Source organism: Acipenser ruthenus, chromosome 19 (assembly GCF_902713425.1).
Source record: "Acipenser ruthenus chromosome 19, fAciRut3.2 maternal haplotype, whole genome shotgun sequence".
Taxonomy (NCBI): domain Eukaryota; kingdom Metazoa; phylum Chordata; class Actinopteri; order Acipenseriformes; family Acipenseridae; genus Acipenser; species Acipenser ruthenus.
Window position 1 is genome coordinate 3,204,028 of NC_081207.1, and position 17,745 is coordinate 3,221,772.

General features: G+C 40.5%; 2 protein-coding genes across 11 annotated transcripts; one reads left to right on the forward strand and one right to left on the reverse strand.

Annotated features, from left to right (window-relative positions):
* Positions 1 to 66: 66 nt before the first annotated feature.
* Positions 67 to 14,077, forward strand: LOC117424576 (exocyst complex component 7). 10 transcript variants are annotated; one of them, XM_034041038.3, is made up of 21 exons: positions 67 to 292; positions 708 to 773; positions 1,239 to 1,423; positions 1,568 to 1,673; positions 2,081 to 2,303; positions 2,829 to 2,996; positions 4,816 to 4,908; positions 5,798 to 5,866; positions 6,655 to 6,800; positions 7,208 to 7,360; positions 8,065 to 8,163; positions 8,718 to 8,780; positions 8,951 to 9,017; positions 10,190 to 10,228; positions 10,959 to 11,024; positions 11,385 to 11,505; positions 11,649 to 11,744; positions 12,539 to 12,602; positions 12,954 to 12,995; positions 13,292 to 13,425; positions 13,845 to 14,077. In XM_034041038.3, the coding sequence occupies exons 1-21, from the start codon at positions 233 to 235 to the stop codon at positions 13,945 to 13,947; spliced, it is 2,163 nt and encodes a 720-aa protein (XP_033896929.1). In that variant the 5' UTR covers positions 67 to 232; the 3' UTR covers positions 13,948 to 14,077. The 10 variants fall into 10 exon arrangements, with proteins under 10 accessions (XP_033896929.1, XP_058848337.1, XP_033896940.1 ...); XM_058992354.1 differs by having other exon boundaries at positions 13,791 to 13,925; XM_034041049.3 differs by lacking the exons at positions 4,816 to 4,908; positions 5,798 to 5,866 and adding an exon at positions 3,532 to 3,543.
* A 1,185-nt stretch (positions 14,078 to 15,262) lies between these two features.
* LOC117974056 (zinc-activated ligand-gated ion channel-like) lies at positions 15,263 to 16,534 on the reverse strand. Its single transcript, XM_058992356.1, has 2 exons — positions 16,170 to 16,534; positions 15,263 to 15,503 (listed from the first exon to the last, which is right to left on the reverse strand). Exons 1-2 carry the CDS (start codon positions 16,321 to 16,323, stop codon positions 15,286 to 15,288), a joined length of 372 nt encoding a protein of 123 aa, XP_058848339.1. The 5' UTR covers positions 16,324 to 16,534; the 3' UTR covers positions 15,263 to 15,285.
* Positions 16,535 to 17,745: the final 1,211 nt, after the last annotated feature.

The following is a 17,745-nucleotide window of genomic DNA, read 5'->3' on the forward strand; positions in this document are numbered from 1 at the left end:
TGACACACTGTGGTACAATTGTGTATTGCTGTAAATTCTCTCGCCACTACCAAGATGGCGCCGGGTGGTTGTCATTGCCAATAGGAATTGGATGGAGGAAGTGAAGCCGTTGACAGTCAGGAAGCAGAATTCCCGTTGTTGTGGGGAGTGCTGGCTGCTATGTAGGTTTAAAATAATAATAAGAAAAAGAGAATCGAGTTGAAATAGATCACTAGCCGAACCATTCGGCAAAATGATTCCTACGCAAGATGCATCAGCGAGGAAAAAGGAAATCGACGAGAAACTCAAACAGGTTTGTGTCGATGACATTATCTAACAAAAAGTGAGGCGACGATTTCCATGGATTATTTGTTATGGGTTGTATCTCGTAAACTGTCAAGTATTTATTTAGGTAGGAATTGGCGCACTCTGTTTATTATTATTATTATTATTATTATTATTATTATTATTATTATTATTATTATTATTATTATTATTATTATTTGTGTACATATTGCAACTGATTTCTGTAAAGTATTCCATATGAATTTATAGAATGCCTGTGTGTTTGACACATTGTAAAAGCCTGCTAAAATGATATTTTATAACACAGCAGAGATAAAAATACGACTCCCTTTGCATATAGTAAAACCAGGAATGAGTGAAACTGCAATGCAATGGGAGTCTTATTCCCATCCCTGCTGAGTGTGACTCTTCTCTTCTCACAGGAACAGGACACTCTCTCTTTTATTCTAGAGAACTTGGAGAAAAGCGACCAGTTAACAAAGGGCATGGTAAGAATCAGTTACACTTCAAAGCGCCTTGTGCTTATCTATTATATGGACATTCACCGTAATACAATCATCATTGTGTATGCCTTCCTAAGCTGCAATATGATTAGATTCTGTATTTTACTGAATCGGAAGTTATCAATTCATTACGTTTATGCAGTAATAAAACTATATTCAAGGCAGAAAGACACTTAAATATATATCCCTTTCAAATCAAATCCCTGATTCTCATTAGCACTACTGCTATTCCCACTGCTCATTTGTTCACGTTAATATAAAATAATGGTCAGTTTCTAGATGGGATAACATTTTCAAATGGATTTGCTTGAATACATAGATTTGTAGAATTGTTCTTGTAGGTCTGTGTTATGTTTTTCATTTCCAAATCGAGGCTGGAAGTAAAACTGAAGTACTTGACAACCAGGGTGTCTGAATGACACGCTGTCGTGTTGTTCGTCTGCCATGCAGGTTTCCATCCTCTCCTCCTTTGAAAGCAGATTAATGCAGCTGGAGAACTCTATCATCCCGGTCCACAAGCAGACAGAGAACCTGCAGCGGCTGCAGGACAATGTGGACAAGACCCTGTCCTGCATGGACCACGTCATCAGCTACTACCACGTGGCCAAGGACACTGATAAAATCATCAAGGAGGGGTAAGGCAGTACTACTGTATGTGGAAGGCCTATGGAAGATTTACAATTTGAAAATGTAGTCATAGAACAAGCTTTATGTACAATGGTACTGGACTACACTGGAGGGGGGTGCTCTTTCTTAAATTGTCCCTTGTCTTGCTTCAGTCCCTCAGGGCGGCTAGATGAATACTTGGCTTGTATTGCTAAAATCCAGAAGGCAGTGGAGTACTTCCAGGACAACAACCCTGACAGTCCAGAGCTCAACACAGTGGTGAGAGACCCTGTGACGTTCTTATCAGTGTTTCCTGCATGGATCACCAGAACAGAGCAGCAAATCATTCATGCATTTCAAGAGCACACAAACTTACACAATACAAGAGAAACAACTGCTTGGTTACTCTAGCCTGTCACCCAGTTCCCTCTGTTGTTTTCTTATGTTCATATAAGTCCGCTCTGGTCCTGTTGTCTTGTATTGCAATTACATTGCCTCGCAAAAGGTAAATGCACACGGTCATGTACAAGGCTGGTTCATACATGAATTGCACAGCCCTCACGCGGGACAATTTCTAGCCTCTCTTGTCATGTGACTGCCTGACTACCTTTGGATCTCCAGAGTTAATTTGTTTCTCAGCTGTAGTTGGTCTCATCTTGACACCTGCTGTCCTTTTTCTCCCCCAGAAAGTCCGGTTTGAGAAGGGCAAGGAGCTGCTGGAGGCGGAGTTCCATAGCCTGCTGACCCGCTACAGCAAGCCGGTGCCGCCCATTCTGATCCTGGACCTGATTGGGGCGGACGACGAGCTGGACACCCAGGAGGAGGTCACCCTGGATCACCTTCCAGAGACGGTCCTGCAGGACATCATCTGCATCTCGGGCTGGCTGGTGGAGTACGGCCGCAACCAGGGTAAACCTGCCTGTTTAGCACAGCCGACACTCACTCAATTTAATGTAGCCTTTCCTAATTATCTTTTGAAATGAGTTTATTATTGTATGAATGAGATCAAACTTATGGGATGATTTTAATTATTTTAGGGAGAAAATAGGGGAATGTTCAAGTTTGAATTCACAAAGCAAAAAGAGGCAAGATTTAGGGTTGCATTAATTCTGGTTCAGGTTTAGAGTGTGAGGAGGCGCAGGCAGGAAGGAAGAAGGGAACTCTGAAATGGGAGCGCAGACAGACCCCAACATCTGGATCATTAGGTAGAGGGTCAGCGTTCGAGCCCATTGCAGCAGGCAGCTCCAGGGAGGCTAACCCTAACCCAGCAGTAAGTGTGGTGATGACAGGTTAGCATGAATATCCATCATTTAAAAAAAAAAGAAAAGAAAAATAACTGGTACTGTTTATGAAAAGTGTACCTAAAACTGCATCATTATTTCAAAGACATAGTAGTGTGCATCAATGAGCTCTCGGGTGTGTTTCTGCCCACAGATTTCATGAACGTGTACTTCCAGATCCGCTCCAGTCAGTTGGACCGCTCAGTGAAGAGCCTCAAGGAGCATTTCCGCAAGAGCAGCTCTTCCTCGGGGGTGCTGTACTCCCCGGCCATGCAGAACAAGCGTAAAGACACGCCCACCAAGAAACCACCCAAGAGACCAGGTCAGTGCCGGGGCCGCCTTCCCAGAATCCTCCTCACCCTCGGGGCTGACCACCTTCCCTTTACTCCCGTCTGCATGGCTCCAGACTAAGAAAACAGGGTCCAGTTTTTTGCAGATAAAGTTGTTAGCCTAGACTGTAAATCACAGAACTTCAAATCTAGACGTCCCTCTGGGCCTTTTTGTTTTCCTTGGGCATAAAACGGTAAAGTCAGTTTCTGGAAATAATTAATTCCTGTGCATTACGTGGTTTTTTCTCTTAACATAATTCCAGATCGCTTGGGAAGAAACAGCTATGATATCGGTTGCACATAAGTTAGTTACTTATTAAAATGTGTATTCAATACTGTAAAAGGCTGCCACGTCCATACTTCTGGTTGTCAGTGTTTTCATGCTTTGATTAGAATAATCCACAGATCCTTGCATAGAAAGAAGTGATGTGGTTTGTGTCCCCGCAGTATTTTACTACTTAAACTATTCTGTTTTCCTTATTTTGTTGATTTTTATTTTCCTTTTTGTTTTTCATTTATGAATGACAGTCTTCATCCCAGGTAAAGACCCTTTTCAGTGTGCTCTCGTGCCTTGCTTATATTTAACTGATTCAAGTTCAGGGACAACTTAACATTCATAATTAATATTAGCTATTCACTTTCATGGGCTAGAAGCAAGGCATACATGCAGTACACACACACAGAGCAATCGGTGGTCTTTCTATTTCTGTATATAATGTGCAAGGAGACCAGATTACGTTTTTGAGGTCTGCAGCTTATTATGCTTTCATGAATGGAAGGCTATGAATAAAGTTAATAAAACCACAGATATTTTTGCAATTAAACACATTTCTGCACTTACTGTACTTGTACTTAAGTCTTTTTATTTAAAGCCTTACAGGTACACTCTGTATAATGGAAGGCTAGTTCACTTTACCATACTGCAATTCCTTAATGACAAGCATCTGCATTGTTTGCTTTGTACGTTATGTTCGTCTTATTTTCACTAGCCCTGCAGCTTTGTTTTCACCAGTTTTTAATGGTTAATTCATTTTGCTTGGTTGCGTCATAAGCCAGTGTTTGTTTGACTGCATTTTTTCCATTGTCTTTTTTAATGAATATAAATATATTAGCGTAGGTACCAGCCATCATGCAGCGCTGCTTATAAAAACCACATGCACTCTTGTATCAAGGTAGGCCCTTCCAGGGACAATAGTGTATGAATGCTCTGTTCAGCTTAAAACTGGGTGTGTTTCTACTAACTTACTCATTTAAATTGTGTGAACATGTTAATTGTGTTGTTTGGTGTGTTCGATTCACCACAGCTATTAAAAATACATTGTTGTAAAGCAGGTCACATGTTCCAGTGTACAATCATTAAGCCCATAGTGAAACGCTGAATAACTCAGATTGCAATGTAGCACAGTCTAATTACCATTGACAATATTAAATTGCCTTTGAAAAAGTTGGTGAGTACTTTTAAGTCAGGGGCATTTTGATGAGTATAACATCTGTATCATTTTTTTTTTAAAACCTAAAGGCTTGTTGTGTGATAATGATGCAATTATATCTTTTTAATTAACCTTTTTTTATATTTTTTGTTTATTTTTGGTTTAAATTGTTCTGTGCATGCCTGTCAATGTTTGTCAAGTTGAAGCCGCGGGTCTCTAGTGCTGAATGTGGGTGTGGTGGAGGGATGTGGTGGTGCTGTATCACTCACTTCCTAGATCTTGTCTCCTCTCTCTTATCCTCCTCCCCGGTGCTCTGTCTCTTTCTGTCTCCCTTCTTGTTTGCTGTCCCTATCTCTCCCCTCCTCTCGTTCTGTGGGAACAGGCACAATCCGTAAGGCTCAGAACCTCCTGAAACAGTACTCTCAGCATGGGCTGGATGGGAAAAAGGGGGGCTCTAACCTCACGCCTATGGAAGGTAATGCGTTCTCATCTTTCGGTGCAGTGTTTACCAAACGCTCTGGTGTGTGTCTTGTGCAGAGGGGCTTTTTGTCACACCTCCAGCAAGCGATGTGTGACAGTCAGCCACTAGGGCCTCACAGGAGCTTAGGGAACTTACAACGATTCAGAAACTCTGGTATTATGCAGACCCGGGGGGGGTCTTATGCACCCAGTGTATATGGTGCAGCATGTATCTAGTCAGAAGAAATCCTGATGTAGATTATCTTTGGATGTTACCAAAGCCTCTCTTTCTTTGAATTGTAGTGTCGGTCCACCAGGACAGGCATAGCTGTGTAGTCTTTTAACAAGGATAAGTAGATAGATTGCATTTTCAATCTAAAACTGCAATAAGCTTGATCCAAAAATATGTACATTTGTATGGACAGATGCGGCTGTAATGTAGGCACTAAAAAGCTGTATTATTTTTAACACGGGTCCAAAGGTATTTTAATAATAATTAAAAAAAAATACAACCCAAAGTAAATAATATTTACAGTCGCCAAAAGAAGAAAATGGTCGCTACAATTGTGGCTGCTTCAAGCACTTTTACATCTTGCATTGGAAATCAGAAGCTCCTGTGACTGCCATTGCTGTTTCCTCTGTATCTGTCACCTATCAAATGCAGCACAACATGTACACTTTACACACACACCCCTTTCATAAACATGTGCTTACATTCCTATGCATGTGTAAGCACACATGCCATCATGAACACACACCTGTGTACAAAGCCCCCACTTCTTCCCAGCTGGGTGCCCGCGGGTCATTGTCTGTCTGTAGGAAGTCTCAGGCCTGCCAGTTTGCCTCAGCAGTTGCCTAAGGATAAACCCTTCCAATCTGTCTCCACTGCTCTGGCACTCAACTAGGTCACGATCACGACCTGAGGGTTAAACACCTCTCCGACGCCCTGAATGAGAGGCACGGGGCTGCTGCGGGTAAGTACAGGGCACTAGGGTTACCAGTACATAGAGAAACCATGTATTTGAGGGCTTAGATGCCTACTTTGCTTAGCTTAGGGTTAGGGGCTGGGACATTTTATTGTCGACTGTCTAACCCCTCTTATACAAACCCTTTTTATTTATTTATTTTTTAACTTCTTCCAGAGGACAGCACTTTCCAAATGCCTTTTAACCTTTTCATTTCTAAACTACCCCCCCCCCCACCCCCACCCCCTCCCCCCCCACACCCTCCAAAGGCCTATCACTCCTTCAAATGAAGTTTATGATGCCAGGTTTTGGTCTGAAGTAACACAATGTATATGTGTTCTATAGTGGAACAAACTTTTTAGGTAGATTTAGCTGAAAGTAAGATATCGGTAGTGAAAATCATAAGAGGTCATACTAATATGAATGAACATTTGTGTAATAGAACTTTGAATCCTTATATTAAAATATACAGATTTATAAAAATAAATAAATAAGATACTGACCTGTGTTTAAAATTTAGTATTTATTTCACATTTTTAATGCAAAAAAAAGGGGTGTACACAAAGTTAATGTGAGCTGTTTGTAATACAGTATGGTTACACATAGAGTACATTTTATACAACCTTAAATAAAACCCAAGTCATTTTACACATATCATCCAGCAAGCACAGTTTCGGTGGTTTGACTAAAGTTGCGCAGTAGAGTAAGCCCTGCGAGTTATACTGTAGAGAACCAGGGATAGAAAGTTTAATCACAGGAGAGCAAGGTTGTGCTGACCAGGGCAGTGTACCCCACAGGTAAGGATGACGTGCTGGATATCGAGATTGACTCCTACATCCACTGTATCAGTGCCTTTGTGAAGCTGGCGCAGAGTGAGTACCAGCTGCTCACTGACATCATCCCCGAGCACCACCAGAAGAAGACCTTCGACTCGCTCATCCAGGTCAGAGCAATGACTGCAGTAACGCTACAACTGGGACATGTGCCTAAACGGCAATTATTATTATTATTATTATTATTATTATTATTATTATTATAGTTTTCATGCACTGACCTGCAATATCAAAAATATAACATTCAAATCCGTTTTAGACACATGCTCCATGGGTGTCCTGCTACCACTTGCAGCAGTAGCAGGTTATATAATAATATAAATCATTAATAGGAACCCTTTTTTCCATGTTGCATTTTTGTTATACTGGGAATGTCTTCCAGGCTAAACAATTCTCAACAAGTGTTTTTAAGGCATTACTTACTATTTGAAATATTAAATAACAAATTGTATGGGGCATTGCACATTTACAGGTCTCTGTGTGTTCTGCTAATGATTGATTGTTTGCTGTGAAACAGGAGGCCCTGGACAATCTGATGCTGGAAGGAGACAACATTGTGTCGGCAGCCCGTCGAGCCATCATGCGGCATGACTACTCTGCTGTGCTCACCATATTCCCCATCCTCAAGCACCTGAAGCAGACCAAGCCTGAGTTCGACCAGGTCCTGCAGGTACAGTACTGGGGCTGCAGATCTCTGCAATACACGGCTGCTGCCACAGGAGGGCACCGTGAGTCCTGCCTAACTACCGTTTACCTATGGTCTTTTCTTAAAGTAACCCACTTTTAATTGAATTGCTAAACATGTTATCCAAGTTATGAAATCCATGATTCGGTATTGAATTTTTTTTTAGGTCAACAGTTGTTGTTTGCTGGAAATATCTCATTAGCCCATCCTAACAAGTGCAGTCTCCTAAAATAGAGTTTATTGCAAACGCTCCTGTATTATAGGACTGCTAAACATGCTTTCCATGATGGTAGTAAGTGTCTCCAGCTTTACAGGGAATATAGCAACACTACTGCAGCAGGAAGTCTAGGCCAGAGCAATGAATATTTTTTTGCATGCTCTTGGTTTCTGTCTTGACTGAAGACGTTAAGAAAGACTTTGAGTCTTGATCTTTTTATTTTAATACTTTAACCCAGGGGTGGCCAACCCTGGTCTTGGAGATCCACAATCCTGCAGGTCTTCTGGGTATCTTTCAGTCATCAATGGTTAAAGACCTGGAAGAATTGTGTTGACCAATTAACAAAATAATTGGTTTGTTTAAGTAATTAAAAACTCGGGTGGAACAAAAACTAGAAGACCCCGTGGCTCTCCAGGTCCAGCATTGGCCACCTCTTCCTTAACCGTCCCTGTGTGTGTGTGTGTTTATTTAGGGCACAGCTGCCAGCACAAAGAACAAGCTGCCCTCCCTGATAACATCCATGGAAACCATAGGAGCCAAAGCACTGGAGGAATTTGCTGACAGCATCAAGGTACAAGATTGATCCCATTTGGAAGACCTTTCATACGGGGATGTAGTGGGGGGTGGCATGCTTGTGCTGACCAAGTGATGACAGTTTTTTATAGTGTGCTTAAGAAGTTCTGTCAGTAAACTATTCAGACCTCGTCTTGGAAAAGGGATTTCCTGTTTCACTTAATAACTAGTTTGACGTGTACTGTGCTTCATAATCAGACTGTGATTGGATCTCAGAGGGAGACTGGATAATGGCAGTGCTTGTGGTACAGAAATGGGATAAAATTACCTCCTCTTCTGTTCAAAATGACCATTTCAACCATTTAAAATCAAGCACATCTTGATTATAGCACCTCTCACTAGTATGCACAAGGGCCAATTATTTTGCAATTAGAAGGACATGAATAAAATGACTCAATAGAAGCCAGTTATTTTTGAGACTGGGTTTTAAATCCACTCTCCACGGAGGGCTTTGCATAGAGTTTGGTTTTTAATTGATAGTAGTCCTCGGATATCTGCCTGTGTAGCAAAATTGGTGGCTCAAAATGTGATACTGTGCTTGTGTTTGAACAGAATGATCCAGACAAAGAGTACAACATGCCCAAGGATGGGACAGTTCATGAACTGACTAGCAATGTGAGTACTCGTCCTTTTAATTTAAATTGACAAGCGTGCTGAAAAAAAGAATTTTAAAAATCAAATACTTGCTTCAATATTAGTTTAATACCACAGACATTTAAATCAACACAAATAAAGCCTTGTGTTGTGCTGCAGTTTGTGTGTGTTGACAAGCTTTTGTTTTCTAGGCTATCCTGTTCCTCCAGCAGTTGTTGGATTTCCAGGAGACGGCTGGGGCAATGCTGGCATCACAAGGTAGGTGTGGTTCAGTGTGGAACTACTGGCAATATACCTTACCATAGACCACAGAGCAGTCATTACCATTCAGATGTGTAGAGAGATACCTGGGCATATTTCTGATCATTTTATAAGACTTAAAGTACGCTGTGGCTAATTTCCCAAATGCATCCCGCTGCAAATCTGATTAGAATTCTTCATGACTCAAACAATCTTCTTGAATGAAAATGACATATGACACTTTTCAAATGAATGAGGAACTGCAGGTATAGACACACAAGTGATAATCTAGGAGTATTCACTGCTCTGCATCAAAAGTGAAGACCATTATTCTCTAATAGTTTTCATTTGGGGACGGTTCAACGTGAGTCAGGTTAGATTCATTTGCAGATGGAAATTGGGCTAAATTTCACTTAAAACTACAACCATATTTGACAGAAAGAGGTCCACCTCAGGCCATCAAAATAGATTCAAGTCTTTGCTAAAGGGAAGCTCAATAGATTTACACTGCTTTCTTTTCACGCTTACTGAAATTGTGAACACTGCGTTGATTGCTTCTGTTTGATTTGGAGGAAACCGCAGTCTAGAGATGCCAGCTGCAAGGGTCACAATGTTATTGAATGTTTAAAGCCCCAGTTGTGAATCTGCAGGGCGACCCTGTAAGCAAAGAGAAGGAGGAATATGAACCATCCAGCTCTCATGACTCCATGGTGTATATCTTCAGCAGTCCCTCCCCCCTGCTGTTCAATTTCTATCACCGCTTTCAGCTCCTTTCATACCTCTGGTTCCAAACTGCTGATGCTGCTACATCACGTCCACTTGGTTAACCCTTTGATGGCTGAAACCTCCAAGCTACTGTCCTGCAGTCTCTTTAGCAAACGCACTTTATTCCCACCTTTGTCGTGGCAAGCCGATTTCAAGGTTTTTATTTGACCTGTTTTTCCCATTCAACCTGTAAGCCACATTCACTCATAAAGGCTCCTCATGTGCTCGTTACATGTTTGCATACTGTACAAAAACCGCAGCCAACAAAGGTTTAACAGTGCTGCTTCTCTTACACCTGCCAGCTGTCTGTCTTGGGTCTGCTAACTCTATACTAATGAGATTCTCTAACCTGGTGCACTTTGCCTCTCTTACTCTCTCTCTTTCTCTTTCTCTCTCTTTCTCTTGGCTCTGCACGTACCTTGTAGTTCTTGGGGACACTTACAATATTCCCTTAGACCCCCGAGGTAAGCACAGAAAACACCTGGACCGTGTCTCCCTTCTCTACCGTCTATCACAGCTGCAGTTTAAGCAGAAAAGTCTCTTAAAGCTGTAACCAATTTTTGTTACTCCTTTTAGGGTCTTTAGATGTACCGGTACTATCACTGAATCTGTGTGGTTTAGATCAGTGTAGCGCATATTAGACCTGACTTAAATGTTTTTAGAAAAAAAAAAAAAGTTGAATGTAGTGACTGTTTAGTGTTCCTACAATTGTGTGTGTTTCATGGATTGTCAGTAGCTGTCTCTACAGCTTGCTACTTGAGCTGCTGGACTGCTTGAAATGTAAAGCTGTTCAATGATATTTCTAATGCCTTCGCCTGATGGACTGCAATGTTGCCATAAATGTATGCATTGGGCGTTTTAATGTTGACTCATCTTTTAATATTAGTGATTGTAGTGAGAGCGAAAATATCAGCGATGTGTGTGTTTGTGCTGTTAAGTTGTGTGGTGCTCTACATGAGATTCAGTTTGTTGATCAGTGTTTGCATTTTAGTGATGTACAAGCTATGGCTGTTATTAGTATACTAACTTGAACAACTCAGGAACCATTCATACTGAACCAGTGTATGCAAACATTCAGAAATTGAGTTGATGTTTGTCGAGTCTAATATGGGAAAAAAAAAACGCTGAAGATATTCAGTCTGTGTGCATGCAAACATTTTAATTTCACCTTTACCAACGTACTTCTGTTTTCAGAAACAAGTTCATCAGCAAGCAGCTACAGCTCTGAGTTCAGTAGGAGGCTCCTCAGTACATACATCTGTAAGTATAACCTTCACAACTAGGAACCGGATATGGTTATTAGACAGTGAGGCTAGTTAACCTTGAACCAAGAAGGGTTTATAGACCAAAGAACGCGTCCCTAGGTGTAGAAACTCCCATTAGTTCTGCACCCCTGGGTGGGGTCTCAGAAGTAATTTTTTAACTAAGTAGATTATTGAAGTACGTTATTTCAGAGCAGATTTAGTAAGGGCGTGATGGCTTTTGTGTGATACTGAAAACGTGCACTGCATTTAGGAAAGGACAATGCTTTTATGCACACTACATTCACTATGTCAATTACTGTAGGTCTACAAAACGCACGCAGAACACCTAACCCCCCCGTATTGCTTCCTTTTAAAGGCAAAGTCCTGGGCAACTTGCAGCTGAACCTGTTGAGCAAATCCAAAGTGTATGAAGACACCGCACTGAGTGCCATCTTCCTGCACAACAACTACAACTACACCCTCAAGTCTCTAGAGAAGTATGTGCTCAAAAGCAGCTCTTTGGGTCGATGTAAACTAATTCAGCATGGCAAGCCAGCCACAGGGGGCAGCTTGTTTTCTCACTCTACAACTACTTCATGTAGTCTTACCATGATTGCTTATGTATCACATGACTCCCCAGGTCTGAACTGATCCAGCTGGTGTCTGTGACCCAAAGGAAGGCAGAGACCCAGTACAGGGAGCTGATTGAGCAGCAGATCCAATCCTATCAGCGCAGGTGAGCTTCCCCTTCGTTAGCACTCTTTTAAACTGCAAGCTGTGGGGCAGACAGCCTGGAAATGGCAACCCTGGGAATGAAGGCAGTCAGTGTACAGCTGTGGCCAAAGGTTTTGCATCACCCTATAGAATTAACAAATTTTGCTTCAAGTTGAATGACACCTGCTGAATAATGTTACATTAACATATTGAATTACATACGGCTTTGTAGTTTTTTCATATGCTTAACGACAAATTGAAAAATGTGACTTTTCAAAATCATACATGAAATACTTTACTACTATTATGGCTTCCGGTAGACTTTTGTGATATCATTTTGTTGTTTCTTTGATTACATTAGGTAAAATAAAAGATCTAAATTATATTCATATCGTTTATTTTTTAGTTATGTCTCAATCCTAAAACTCTAGGTGATGCAAAACTTTTGGCCATAGCTATAGACTGCTACATCTGCCACAAAGGTATATTTGTTAGATAACATCTGGAAGTTGCTACTTTTACATTAGCTTTTGTCAACCCCCACTGATTAAAAAATCTGTATCTCCAAATTGACGATGTTGTGAAATGTGGCAGTCTGACTCAAAGAGGTCGCTTTGGCCTGAGAAAAGAAAAGCATGTCCATTATTTGCATTACTCTCAAGACATGGTGGTTTTATTAGGGTTTTAATAAAAGCAGCACTCTGCCTGTAAGTTAGTTCGAGAAGCGAGTATTATTGCCAGGTAAGATTTTAAACAAACCAATTTCTAAAGCGAACATCCCTTAAACCTCTGTTGACTTGCTTTGCATTATTGCAGCTGGCTAAAGGTGACAGAATATATTACAGATCGAAACATGCCTGCCTTCCAACCTGGGGCCAAGGTAAGCAATCACACTTTAATACTTGATGTCATTGAAATCAGAAATCATCTCGTTGACATTCTTAGATTTATTATGTGCTCATCGATAAAATATGTATACATATATGTATATAAATTACATTGTTTCTCTGTCTGAACTAGCCTGGTGTACACTAGGGGGCAGTGCAGTGTCAAATGCTCTCTATCGCTAATGCACAAAGCTCAGGAGTGCTCGCAAGCCTGGCCATGTTTTCTCTGAAGAACCTCTTAGATTCATCCTGCCATTGCATATGCACTTAGTAAACCTGCTGCTGGCTGGGCTGGAGAAGCAGCTTTATCTGTGACCAACAATAATTCATATCTTCTTTTTCAGTTAAAAGATAAGGAACGACAGATGATTAAAGACAAATTTAAGGTATGATAAGCAGTTTTATATATGTATAGAGGGCACTGCATGGGCTAGTATGGGGGGCTCTGCTTGTATTCCGCATTTAAAAGAAATGTCCAAATAACTCGCCAGAGAAGAAGTTTAAGGCTGCCATGCACTTCTGTTAACCTGCCTAAAGACCCAAAAGCGTTGCTCACCTGCCAGAGTGCACTTCTTATTTGTGTTGGAAAATTCAGTTTGCTCAGAACAATCCTGCAGTGCTGAAAGGTTTAAGCTGGGATCACAGTGCAGTTACAAGTTCAGTGTCATGTTGCGGTTTGCAGGGTTTTAACGATGGTTTGGAGGAGCTGTGTAAAATCCAGAAGGTGTGGGCCATCCCTGATAAAGACCAGAGAGATGCCATCCGCCAGGCGCAGAAGAGGATGATAACGCAGGCGTACAGGGCCTTTCTGCAGAGGTATGTGCACCCGCTGAATCCAGGACATCACTGTCATTATTTCAGTTCAAAACAAACCGCAGAAATGTACAATGATACATAATGTGTGCACAAACATTTTGTTACTTCACTTTAAGTTAACACACTTCAGAGAGTTTTAGGCCAATTGAAGTACTGTATGTGGGGGTGGGGTTGACAGAATAATATATTAATGATACAGAGACAACCAATTTTTAGCACTAACTTTTATTTAACATAAGAACATTACATGTAGGTGTATAAAGTGAAGCTTTGGGGGGAGGGGATAAGTAACCAAAACAACAATTTGTCTAAACAAGCCATTTTAATTTTGTCTTAAACACCTTTGTTTACTTATTTTATCACAGTGCTCAAGTCTGACTGGAAAAGGGACCTGAACAGTCTTTTGTTCTCCCCCACAGATATACCAACATCTCATTTACTAAGAACCCAGAAAAGTATCACAAATACAGACCAGAGCAAGTGGAAGAAATGATTGAGAGACTGTTTGATACATCAGCATAAGCCCCAGCCTGCGACTGATCGACTGCCCTGCTCGGCCTGGCCCACACTGCCTCCGCCTCGCTTAAGAGACGCTCAGGATTTACTTTTGTAAATTAATTATTGTTAAACATTAAACAAATATATTGCACAATGTTTCTTGTGAATCGTTCACTTTAGACCTTAAAGACATCTTTTTGTGCTGTCCCATAGAGCGCACACTTGTTTCAGATTTCTTTGTAAACACAATTGCAGTTTATTTCATATTTTCAACATTAAACAGACAGAAAGACCCAAATTTGACTTCTGACTTTACTCAGTTCAGTATGTAGGAAAAGAAACACGAAAGTGCACACATTAACATCAATCTGTATAGGTTGCAAATAAATAAATACATTAATAAATATTACTAAAAGGGTACATAAGGACCTTTTTATTTTACTGTGTTACATGTTCCCATGTGTTGCTACAACTGTTTACGTAAGGTCTGTGTGTTGTTTTAATTATTTATTTATTTTTTTTTACATTTTGACCACTTTTTTAAACTTTTAAATTGCATTCCCTGCCTCAAGATGGCTTCCCATGTACCCGCATGGACTGCTCAGAACTACATTTCCCATCATCCTCCTGCTCACATATGTAACTGTGTTGGATTTTCGTGGTTTCCATCTGTGTGCTCGGAATGGTCTTTTTAACAACAATGTTGTTTTCTTCAATATCTTTTTTGAACAAGTTTTTTTCACTGGTGGTGCATTTTGAAGTTGATTGGTGTAGAGGGAATAAAACATCAGTATAATGTTTAAAACAATATTTTCAGTTGTCCAAAGTACACATAAGGCTTCAACAAAAGGCAGCGAAAGTATTTTTTTCTGTAACAATCTAAACTACTCAATACAAGCATATAGCTCTACATCTCACCCAGAGGATCACGCAGACTCTGAGAAGGAAACCCAGTTCTTTACACTGAATTCCCAGGGAATGCCATACACTAAAAAATCAAGTGGTTAACTGAACATTGGTTTCCCAGGAACATATAAAGCATAACTGCTGAATAAATCATCAGGACGAGCATGTACAGCGTAAAGCAGACTTTGTCCACCTTTGCAGCAAAACTTTTCTTCTTTTCTGCGTCTTGTTCTTGGTCTTCCATATAACTGATGAAACGGATTATTCTTTGCAGAGGTTTGGCACCGAGGCCCGGGGAGACCGTGTCAGAGAGCAGTTCAGGAGCAACACCTTATCAAAAAAATTAAAAAAAAGAATTGAAACTAAAACACCAGACACAAAACACCCTGGAATATTGTTGCTGATCCATAAGTGCTGCGTGTCATTTCTTGAGATTGTAGTATTTGTTACAGCTTGTTAAAAAGGCTCTACAGTAAACTTAATATAAACTTTACCGTTCTGTCCTTTGTCATGCTGTCGTTCTCCTGCCTCCTTTTCAGGATGCTGCTTGGCCTCTCTCCCCTTCTTCCAGGGGGGACAGAGAGAGGGGGTCCCTGCTGCAGCCAGGTAAGTTACCAGCACGGTCTCAATCAAACTCAACAACAGGAAAATCAGTGTGATTGTGAAGTGCTGGCCTGTAAGCAAATGAAGAAAACCACATTGGCTACCCCATTGATGGATATTGGGTGATAGACATTGAAGACACACAGCAAAAATGTTGGTATGCCTTAACAGGGTTTATATTAGTGTTACTGGTTTTGGTGTTACCAAAAATGGCCCCACTGAAAACCTTATGATTGAGTATGAGTTAATTTGTACAACTGTACATACAAGAAGTCAGCTGTTTTGTTATTATTCAATAACAGAAGGCAAATACAGTGCAGCTCAGAGATGACACTAATTAACAACGCCTGTACTAAAACCACTGATGAAAGTCCTGCTTTGAAAAAGTTCTCTTTCAGGGGACTGCAATGATTATTTCAGACAAGCAGAGGACAAATAAAGAAAACAAATAAGTGACTTTAAAACATTGCAGTGTAATCGGATAACTGCATTGCTTTGGCGTGTTCCTCGGCAATAATGGAACTCCGTCGTCCAAATAATTGAACTCTGGAGTTTCATTATTACCAAGAAACAAGAATAACAAACTTTAGTTAATGAATCGAGTAAAATTTTAAATAACTAAGGCCACGACTGTGAGATTGTCGAGGCTACAGATCCAGTTTGGAGTGAGGGTGCATAAAATCACGCAAGTGGGTGCATACTCTGCCTTAATTTAAGAAACTGTCTCAGGAACTCACTGAGGAGAGGAACGCATTTGGGCGACCCAGGCAGTATGTCAGTGAGGATGAGCAGGAACATGACGAATCCCAAGACCAGAGTCACTTTGTAGGAGACACGCTCCCCGTCCAGTATCGGCAAGGCAAAGCCCACCACATCGGCCAGGATGATCATGATGCTAGGAATGATCAAGGAGACCAGAACCTTGTAGATCTGTGAACGAATGTTTACCTACCAGGTAGACCCAATACACATGGTCACACAGGAGGTACAACACTACAGCTACACAGCTTTTCAGTTTAAAAAATAAATACATTAGCAGCATTATCTCGCATTCTTTTTTGAAATATTGAAAACAATCTACCTTCAGTATAGTGTGCCCATCTTTTCCCTCCATTTCAGCTGACTCAGTGACCCAGTTTCCTCTGTCTTTCCCCATCACGGTTATACTAGCATTCATAATGTCTAGTTCTACGCCACACCCTTGGAAAAGCACATTTGGCAACTTTCAGCGAGTTCACCAATATCATTTTTTTTTTAAATTTAATTGTGTATTTCATTTTATGGTTCATAAACCGTAGTCTTATCTTGAGCTGAATTATAATTGTTATCAGTGGGATAAACACCGCGAAGTGGGCCACTATGCAGTGATTCAACACTTATCGTTGTTCATCCCTTAGATAAACCCAGACCAACCACAGAGAGAACCAGTTCACAGAAGAAGCTTAAGGACCCACCATCCTCAGTCCAGCCAGTCAAGAAAATAGCACAAAAATCTGAAGCGAAGGGGTATTTGTAAAGGTTTACATCACAGCCGACAGTCACCCACAACAAGTAGTTGTACATAACGGTGCCGTTACTGTAGACCAGCAGGTGGGAAGTCTCAGACTGCTTCTCCATTTTGAGTCTGAGGGGATAAAAAAAAAAAAAAACATATTAACACAAATGTATTTGTTTTGTTTTTTTTTTCTTTCAAGCATTTGTGGCACAAAAGCAAAAAAAAAAATTGCTACAAAGTTCACAGTGCATCGCTCCCCAGGTGTGTCTAGTCCATAGGGCTCCTTGTTTTCAGTTTTTATTTTTAGTCATGTTCTGTCCCTTTTTTTGAGCCGATTCTGTTCAATCAACCTTTTGGAAAACTGTTGATTGTGAAACAAGTTCACTTTATTTTTTTTCTCCCATAACTTGATTGAGCATCTCCTTATTTTTAATTCAAACCAAACGCAAACAGCGAGTGAAGTTAAATCGTAATTAAGAGGAAACTATTATTTGCAAAACAGGTTATAACATTTTTGCAACAAGTCATTAAGATTTTAAATCTGAGAAAGGCAATTTAACTGAACTCACTTTTTGTGTTTGGTTTGAATTAAAAATAAGAAACTGCCTTTTTTCTTTTACATTATCAATGAAACAGAATCATAGACAATACAAAAGTGATCTTGTTTCACAATCAACAAGTTTAATTAAGAAATGGAGCCACTGTAACTGTAGGGACATCACGTGACCAAAAATAAAAACCAAAAAAAAAAAAAGGCCCTACTTGTCCAGCGTTGAAGGTTTCGTATCACATTTTCTTTCAGTTTTTGGACAGTTAGT

What these genes read in the sequence shown, in the direction of transcription:
- LOC117424576 (XM_034041038.3), top strand. Translation starts at nt 233, where the DNA reads ATGATTCCTACGCAAGATGCATCAGCGAGGAAAAAGGAAATCGACGAG. An exon ending in CCTTCGACTCGCTCATCCAG is followed by an intron (nt 6,801 to 7,207) that starts GTCAGAGCAATG and finishes GCTGTGAAACAG; the next exon opens with GAGGCCCTGGACAATCTGAT. An exon ending in AATTTGCTGACAGCATCAAG is followed by an intron (nt 8,164 to 8,717) that starts GTACAAGATTGA and finishes GTGTTTGAACAG; the next exon opens with AATGATCCAGACAAAGAGTA.
- LOC117974056 (XM_058992356.1), bottom strand. Translation starts at nt 16,323, where the DNA reads ATGATCATCCTGGCCGATGTGGTGGGCTTTGCCTTGCCGATACTGGAC. An exon ending in CAAATGCGTTCCTCTCCTCA is followed by an intron (nt 15,504 to 16,169) that starts GTGAGTTCCTGA and finishes ATTTGCTTACAG; the next exon opens with GCCAGCACTTCACAATCACA.